The following is a 9,399-nucleotide window of genomic DNA, read 5'->3' as shown; positions in this document are numbered from 1 at the left end:
ACTTCTCTGTCACAGCTCCTACACCCAGTGTTTTCTAGATACTTAATGTCCATCTTGCATGTGCCCTGTCTTCCATACTATCCTTCTCCACTTTGTCTTTTACTGCTTCTACTACTTCCTATCTCCTAAGCTATGCTGCAGCCCTATTGCCTCTTGGCAGTCCTTGCTAAACACCCTGCTGTCCCATCCTTCCTTCTTCTGTCTGCCTGGACAACAAAGGTCTGGCCACATCCACTTAATTCAGCATCTGATGCTACAGTATCATTTCTTATAGTCAACCTGCCCCTCCTTTATCACTTTGTGAATTTTAAAATTACTTAAGAGGATTGTACCTCAAATCTTTAGTCTTTCTGCACCTGGTAAGCATGCACAGTGAATTAAATGTCATTAAACACCATGGGGTCACATGGAAGGTGACATAGTAAAGACAGACAAATAATATCTTTCTGCCTTCGGCGCCGGACCCCCAGCCGCCTGCTCCTACTTGCTGCTGTCGTCTGCAGTCTGCAGCAGTCTCTGCACTCCACCATAGCGAGGCACTGGCAGCACCGGAACCCGCAATGTCAGGCCCCAATGGGGACCTGGGCATGCCGGTGGACCCGGATGCGGAAGGCGAGGACGACAGCTTCGGGGAAGCAGAATACGCTGCCATCAACTCCATGTTGGACCAAATCAACTCCTGCCTGGACCACCTGGAGGAAAAGAACGACCACCTCCACGCCCGCCTCCAGGAGCTGCTGGAGTCCAACCGGCAGACGCGCCTTGAGTTCCAGCAGCAGCTCAGCAAGGCCCCCAGTGATGCTAGCTCCTAGGCTCCAGGAGACCCCAGTCAGGACCCCAACCTGCCTCCCTGGGCCAGACTGTTACCCAGGCACTTAACTTACCACTTGGCTTAGATCCCTTTTCTAGGACCAGCCTCCAGGTCCCCCATTGGGGCTGCCTGCCTGGGCCACCCTCTGGCACTCCAATGGGCCTGCCTAGGCCAGCCTCCACCTCTCAGCATTTCTTCTGGAGCCAGATGTGGGCCTGGAACTCATCCACCTTGTCTGTCTGCACACAGCTTGGACTCTTCCCATTCTGCCCTCAGCTGGGCCTTATGTGCCCATATTAAATGGGTCTTCAACACCACTACTCCTCTCTTCTGTATCCTGAAAACAGACCTCCTATAGCTGCCAGAGGGGAACATGACAGCCAAGCTGACTCAGGAGATCCCAGACCTTGACTTTCTTGTATTTCCTTTTTGTTAATTTCAGCACCATGTCATGAACCCATGGCCTGAATGCATGCATTATGGGGGTGCTGAGCAGCCTCCCCAGGACCAGGCTTTTCATTCTTTATTTCAGAGAGACGAGAGGAAGAGACATCATGGGGAGAGAGACAGCACAGCACTACTCCACCATCCAAGGAGCCCCACTGTAGTGCTAGACTTGAGCCTAGGGCTTCACAAATGGTAAGGGACTCTACCAGGGAACCTACTCCCTGGTCTCAAGTTTCTTGTTTTTCTGGACATAAAGCATGCAGGTGAAGCAGGATGTATTCCCACTTGCTGTGCTTCTGGCCAGCAGGCCCTTTCCAGCCTCATGGAAACAGCATCAGACATGCTGTGTGACCCCATGCTATGCACTCAGCCTCTCTGGACACTTGGGCCTTTCTCTGAGATAACTACAACTTTGTGTGTCACTCTCCTGCTCTTCAAAAAACAGGGCTGGGCTGGTTCTCTGTCACCAAAGTTGTGTTTTTTTTTTTTTTAAGGAGAAAGGAGAGAGAAAACCAGAGCATCACTCTGACATATGCACTCTGACATACGCTAGGTTTAGAACTCAAGACTTCATGCCTGAGCATCTAGCATTTTATCCACTTCACCACCTTCCAGGCCTGTAAGGCTCTTTTCAAATAGGGAAGTTACCAAACTCAAGAACGAAGTCAGCTTGGGCCCCATTCACTGATGATTGATTATTGGTTGTGAGAGGAGACGGAGTGGGGTCCCTGTTTGTGAACCAACTCAGACCAGAAGGCCTGAGCAGCAAGAGCCCCCACTCCTGGACAGAGGCCAGCACAGAGCCCAAACTCCTGCCCACTTATCAGATGTATGACCTTCAGCAAGTCACCTGACCTTGCTAGGCCCTAGTTTCATATCTGTATGTTGGGGATAATAAGATGTACTTCCTACCCATTGTGACAATGAAATGATATGTGAATAAGATGTACCTCCACCCAGATGTGAAGATTCAATGAGATGTGAATGAAGATGCCATCCCAGCCTGACCCATTAGTAGGAAAGGAACTCGGAAGTGAAGCATCTTTTTGAGCAGAGTTCCTGCTTCTCAGGAAGGTTGTCATTACCCTTCTGAGACTGGCACTGTCCCACAGACAGAAGGGCTTTGGGATGGGGACTGCTACCAAACTACTTTATTTTATTGAATTTTGAGTAAAAACAGCAGTATGTCAAAAATATAATAATAATAATATCCTTCTATCTTGGTCGAACAAGATGGCTCTCACCACAGGGGTCACAATTTTATTTACTTAGCTATATGCATCTTACAGTAGAAGCTATTTTTTTTTTTGCTTTTTAAATTTTTATTTATAAAAAGGAAACACTGGAAAAAAACATAGGATAAAAGTGGTACAACTCCACATAATTCCCATCACTAGAATTCTGTATTCCATCCCTTCCCATGATAGCTTTCCTATTCTTTATCCCTCTGGGAGTAAGTGAAGCAGTGTGCTGGGTTTTAGTTGACTGAACACACTGCTGAGGGGGAACTTGTATCTGTCCCCAAAGGGTCCTGCAGAATATACTTAATGTCACCTCTGGAGAGACAACACATGCCTCCATCTTGTCATGTTGAGGTTTTAGTCTATTGATGTCTTGTAAGACTCTAGATTATCAAAGTATATTTTAATGTTTGGTTAACATTTAACACTGTCAGTTATGTTCTGTTTTCCATTCAGTTTTTTGTCCTAAAGTACCATATAATGGGAAATTAAGACAATAAGTTGAGGGTCTAATGTGTGCTGCCTTCAGTCTCTCTCTCTCCTGGAACCCTGACCCTGGAATTTAGCATTGCTGTGGCTGCCTTGTTTAATAGTAGCCTTGTGTCTCATCCTGAACCATAAATATCAAAGCTGATCCTTAACAGATTGGGACACACGAGCCATACCTTAGAACTGCATCTTTTATGTAGACAAGGGGTTTGGATGGCAGAATAAATTTGACTTTCTTGACTTCATATTTCCTTTGATTTTTTTGAAACATCTACACTCTTGTCTGCTGCACTTTCTAGGAGGTTTGTCCTGAATATTATTCTGGTAATTTTGTGCCCAGTGGCCTCTCTTTGGACTTGTCACCCCTATATACTCTTTCCATGCTGCCTAAAGTTTGTTATCACTACACTTGATGATAAGAATGGGAGTGTGAAGTAACTAGGATGTGAGAAAAACATTATTTTCTTTACTCTCCTGCTCTAAAAATAACAGAAGAATATCTGTCAGATTATAACCATAATTTATATATGCATTTGTTTTAAATTTTATTATCTGTATTTATTTATTGGCTAGAGACCAACAGAAATTGAGAAAGAAGGGGGAGATAGAGAAGGAGACAGACAGAGAGAGAAACCTGCAGCCCTTCTTCACCACTTGCAAAGCTTTTCCCATGCAGACGGGGACCAGGGGCTTGAACTGGGGTCCATGCACATTGTAATATGTGTGCTTAATCAGGTACCTGGCCCCCTAACCACAATTTATATACATTGTAAAAATATTTATTTTTTATTATTTTCCTTCTCAGGTCTGGGAGGTGGTCTATGCTAAAGACTCCCAGGTAAGATACATCATACTATAAAATGGATAGAATCATTTATAAATGCTAATAGTAAAGTATTATAATAAAGTAGTGGTAACAAGATGAGCATTTGCCATATTCTAGACTATGCTAACCATACCATAGATTTCAGGTAAAATTGATTATTATGTGTGGATTTGCAAGTATGACATTTAGGGGTCAGATAGTGCTTTGAATAGAATGAATATTTGGAGGTTGATTGAAGACAATTGACTCTGATCATAAAATGGGTATACCAAGACTCATCATCCCCCTGAAAGGGGGATATGAAGCCAGTGGGGGTATTGACATAATTCACATTGTACTTAACAGTCCTAAGTGAGGCAAAAATCAAGCCCAGGGCTCAGAGAATCACACATGTAAGCTGTATCTACACTAAGCCTTGTTAATTTCTGTTAGCAAGCATGAATAGAATCTGTGATTTTCTCTGCCCCTGTTTCATTTATTAGGGGATTTTAGAGAGAAGTTTTCACACTGAGTCCTACTAGCCTCCCTTAAGAACTTTGAGACTTACATAATTTTATTATAATTATAGAATAATGATAAAATACATATAAATTATTAAAAGTAGGTGAGTATAAGGGCACAGTTAAGGACCGACAAAATGTACTAGTACATTTAGGACTGTTAAGTACAATGTGTTTCATATGAGACACTTAGGAATTCAAATGAGTTTCAATGGATCAGGCTGGCCACATGTCAGTATACTTGCCAATGTTTCCAGCACTGTCTTGAGTGCTACTAAAATCATCTAAGCTATGTGAAGCACTTGTGCTAAAATAATTCACATTTAGTAAGAGAGAAGAAATGCACATCATATTATAAGTTTCACTTAGCAACTAAAGAGCTAGACTTGGAAACATGGGCCAGAAGTCCTGTTGATTATTGTTTGAGGGGCAGTGTTCCTTTAAATCCTCCCTCTGTTCAGCTGTTCTTCACAGATCTTCATCTGCACTGCTGTGGCCTTCTCGAGAGCAACTGGGAAGTCATGGTAGAAGGGGGCTCTCAGATGCCACCTGCCACATTTAACAAGGACTTAGTGTGACTGATTAGCTTCAAAGCCCATCCTTAATTAGGAAAACCTCTAAAAGCACCACCAGAGAGGCCTGCCCAGCATTAATGAAGCTGCCTGCTTGCTAACATAAGTTGCTTGGATTGATTGATACTTGTTTTGAGATTCCTTCCGTCAGCTTCTCTGGTCCATTCATCTGTTTTCTACCCAACAAGAGGTACTCTGGCTCCTATCTTTGCCTGATTTGCAGTGGAGATCACCTAAGGGTGGGTTGGGGCTTGAACCGGAAGTTGGCAGTGGTGTGCTTTGACAGACTCATTACTCAGAGAAGACAGTCATCTTGGACTGGAAAGCTTTTGGGGCTTTGAGTTCTTCTGTGTGATATTTGCAGCCAAAGTTACTATAGGGTAATCTGAAGCATCTGATGAGGTTTCCTAACCTTCTGAGAAAACAAAAGACAAAAAGCAAAACAAAACAACAACAAAAAATCTTACATGCTCCTACTTCATTCTCCAGCCTTATTCTGTCTAGACACTTAATGTCTACCACTTAAAATTTACACAGAATCCTGAGTCAAAATCCTCAATTATCTGTTAATAAAGATATACAAATTTTCTACTGTAAAAAGTGAGAGTGAGACATAATTACCACATTTAGAGAATAGCCCTGTTGGGAGACACACATACACACACACACACACACACACACGTTTGAGGAAAATAGGGGAGAGTTTGTACTCAAATCAAGGTTTAGTTATATTGCCCATATTAGTCCTAAAAATGTAGAGTTAAAATATGCCTGCTAGCTGTCTACAAAACGGAGGACTCCCTCCAGCCCCCAACTCTTCATTTGCACTACTCTAGCCTTTAGATTCATGGTTAGTCAATGGTTTTGTTTGGCATTATGTTAACTCTCTTTTCAGCCACCAGGTTCCAGATGCTAGCATGATGCCAGTCAGATTTCTCTGGACAGATATCCCCACCAGTGTGTCCTGGAGCTCTGATTCCCCAGAATCCCAACCCACTAGGGGAAGGGCAAGAGAGAGGCAGGCTGGGAGTATGGATTGACCTGTCAAAGCCCATGTTCAGTGGAGAAGCAATTATAGAAGCCAGACCTTCCACCTTCTGCAACCCACAATGACTTTGGGTCCATACTCCCAGAGGGTTAAAGAATAGGAAAGCTATCAAGGGAGGGGGTGGAATACAGAATTCTGGCGGTGGGAATTGTGCGGAGTTGTACTGCTCTTATCCTATGGTTTTGTGTTTCCTTTTTATAAATAAAATATAATAAATAAATAGCAATATAGTTTTAAATTGTCAGATTAAAATCTCTTGAAAGAGGCAATTTATCACTTGAAACATTTTCTTTCTTTTTCTTTTTTTTTCTTTTTTCTTTTTTTTTGCCTTCAGGCTTATCACTGTGGCTCAGTGCTTGCACTACAAATCCACTGTTCCTGGAGGCCATATTTCCCAATTTTTTGCCTTTGTTGTAGTTGTTATTGTTATTGTTGTTGGATAGAACAGAGAGAGAAGGGGAAGACAGAGAGGAGGAGAAAAAGATAGATAGACACCTGCAGACCTGCTTCATCACTTGTAAAGACATTCTCCTGCAGGTGGGGAGTTGGGGGCTCAAATCGGGATCCTTACGCTGGCCCTCACACTTTGCACCATGTGCGCTTAACCCCCTGTACTACTGCCCAACCCCCCAACTTGAACCATTTTGCTGGTTGAAAACTTTGATGAAGCCACAGGAGTGGGTGAAAGAGATAATACTTAGCATATATATGCATATGTGCATATGTCTATAGACTGAGTATTACTTTTGAAACAAAGCATAGCTGTAAAAGAATGTCTAGAAAAATATTAAATTTCTTGTTAATTTTTCTATTTAACTGAAACAAGCAAAGTAGGGCCATAAAGAGCATTTGGTTGTAGATTTCCTCAGAGTATACCTAAAATAGATTTCCTAGTATCTTCCAACATGAAGACCCCCCCAAATATCATCTGCTATACTCCTAACTTTATGTTCCTGATCACTATGCAGTTTGTTCTGCTTCATATCTTTTTTTTTTTTTTTTTTTTTGCCTCTAGGGTTATCACTGCCTACTTACAAATCCACTGCTCCTGGAGGGCCATGTTTCCAATTTTGTTGCTCTTGTTGTTTCTATTATTGCTATTGTTGTTATTGCTGTTGTTGTTGTTGGATAGGACAAGAGAAATCGAGAGAGGAGGAGAATACAGAGGAGGAAAGAAATGTAGACATCTTGTGGTCCAGGAGGTGGCGCAGTGGATAAAAGCATAGGATTCTCAAGCATAATGTCCTTAGTTCTATCCCCGGCAGCACATGTACCAGAGTGATGTCTGGCTCTTAACAAAATCTTAAAAGGAAAGAAAGAAAGAAAGAAAGAAAGAAAGAAAGAAAGAAAGAAAGAAAGAAAGAAAGAAAGAAAGAAAGAAAGAAGCACCTGCATACCTGCCTCACTGCTTGTGAAGTGACCCCTCTGCTGGTGGGAACCTGGGAGCTCTAACCCAGATCCTTAAACCAGTCATTGGGTTTCACATCCTGTGCACTTAACCCGCTGTGCTACCACCTGACCCCATCTACTTTATCTCTTCATGTGTTTCAGTCACCAAGTTGCAGATGCTACCACTACATCAACCTGACTTCCCTGGGCAGATGACATCACTAATGTGTTCCAGAGCCCCACCTCCCCAGACCTCTACCCCACTAGGGGAAGATAATGATGGGCCGAGGGTAGGGATCAACCTGTCAACACCCATGTCTAGAAGAGAATCAATTACAGAGGCCTGACCTCACAACTTCTGAACCCCATAAACATCTTTGTTCCATACTCCCAGAGGAATAAACAATAGGGATAGGGAACTCTGGTGGTGGGAATTGTGTGTAATTGTACCCCTCTTATCCCACAATCTTGTTGATCATTATAAAATTTCAAATAAAGTAAAATAAGTGAAAATAAAATAAAATGAAAAATCAAGACTTAGAAGACTCTCAGTAAGGAAATGTGCGACTCCATAACTCTGGGTATGAGATCAGGGATGTCTGGCAGGGATTGTCACTGTGATTGTAAATGCTTACAAAAGCTGACAACACATTACTTTAGTAAGTGAGGCTCTGCATTGTGGACTTAGAAAGAAACTAGCTCTTTCTTTATGTTTTATATTGGGTTACCTTTCCTTTGATAAAGATATAATACATTATTTATTAATGTGTTAACTATTTATTAACTATTTAAGTAATTTATTTTAGATGATAAATGTTTATTTACTTTTAAGCAGAAAATATATAATCTGTAACTATATACATACATATATACACACATATGCATAATGTGAATAATACATAGTTGAATATAATATCTTGTACATTTAACAAAATCTTCTAGACTTTTGTCACCCATTCCTTTCTTATGTAACTATGCTGATTTGAGGTTCTCATCCTTGCACTCTCTGATATTTTGCATCAGATTCAGTGTTTTCTGTTGGGATAAGAATATGTACTGGGAGGATGGGAATCATTTTACTCATGAACATTCATTCCAGAATACTGTTCTTGCTACATTTCTAGCCCTGACTTCGATTTCACTCTGTCTACTTTATTAATATAACCTTAGTCCTCCATGACCAATAGAGCTCATATCAGAACTTAGGAATACAATTTTACTGAAACTTAGGAGTTGACTACAGGCTTGTTCTGGGTCCTCTGCCTCCCCAGGCATTGGTCAGTGGAAGTCAGAGCTGCACCCTGGAAGTCTTGGGGTGGCTCTATGGGTAGAGAGTTGACATGCAAGGAGAGACAAGCAGACAGTCAGCTCCAGGAGAACCTTAGAGGGTTATCTCACTTATTGCGGGAATAATGGCAAGCAGATATACCCATAGTTCAGGGAGAAAGTTGAAGTAATCATTAACCCAAACATAATACATAATTGCATCTTGGCCTACAAACTATTTGATCACAAGTGGAAAGTTACCATACAAAGCTTGATCATGAGTTCACAGTGCATATTTCTCTGGGGGTAAATTACAGGCAGTTCAGGGCAGGGGGGGAAGGAAGGAGTTGAGTAACAGGACATTAGTGGTGGATTTCAAGTTTTGCCCTACACAATGTACAGAATTCATGGCCTTTGTTTTAAGGGGGAAGGAGTGGTATGTGTAGAAAGGTAGCCCCTGTCTGGGGGTCTATCCATTATAGTTCACAAGGTCAAGGGAACCTGCCATTGTCTTGACCAAGAGTGGGGAGAGATTGGGGTCTACCCACTCATACTCTCATGGAAACAATGGCCTGGAATTCCCGGACAGTGGGCCCATTTCCCAACAGTTGACAAAGATGACTGGAGTAATCTGCATAGGAAAACAAACAAACAAAAAACCTTGAAAAGATTGTATTTTCTTTTCCAAAAGTCCTTTGGCCACTTGTGCCACTTTCATACAACTTACCATACTTCCCACTCTCTGGGCATGTATAATCCAGGCTGGTCTCCAATATAAACCCCTCCTACTTTATAAGCACTTGTTATCTG

General features: G+C 42.0%; 1 protein-coding gene across 1 annotated transcript; it reads left to right on the top strand.

The window, feature by feature from the left end:
• The first annotated feature begins 455 nt into the window (after window positions 1-455).
• On the top strand, window positions 456-1,128 carry LOC103121639 (bublin coiled-coil protein). Its single transcript, XM_007532161.3, has one exon. It carries the CDS (start codon window positions 561-563, stop codon window positions 810-812), a length of 252 nt encoding a protein of 83 aa, XP_007532223.1. The 5' UTR covers window positions 456-560; the 3' UTR covers window positions 813-1,128.
• The last annotated feature ends 8,271 nt before the right edge of the window (window positions 1,129-9,399 follow it).

Source organism: Erinaceus europaeus, chromosome 19 (genome assembly GCF_950295315.1).
Source record: "Erinaceus europaeus chromosome 19, mEriEur2.1, whole genome shotgun sequence".
Lineage (NCBI taxonomy): Eukaryota > Metazoa > Chordata > Mammalia > Eulipotyphla > Erinaceidae > Erinaceus > Erinaceus europaeus.
The sequence above is the reverse complement of the archived record's forward strand: the minus strand, read 5'-3'. Positions and strand labels throughout refer to the sequence as shown.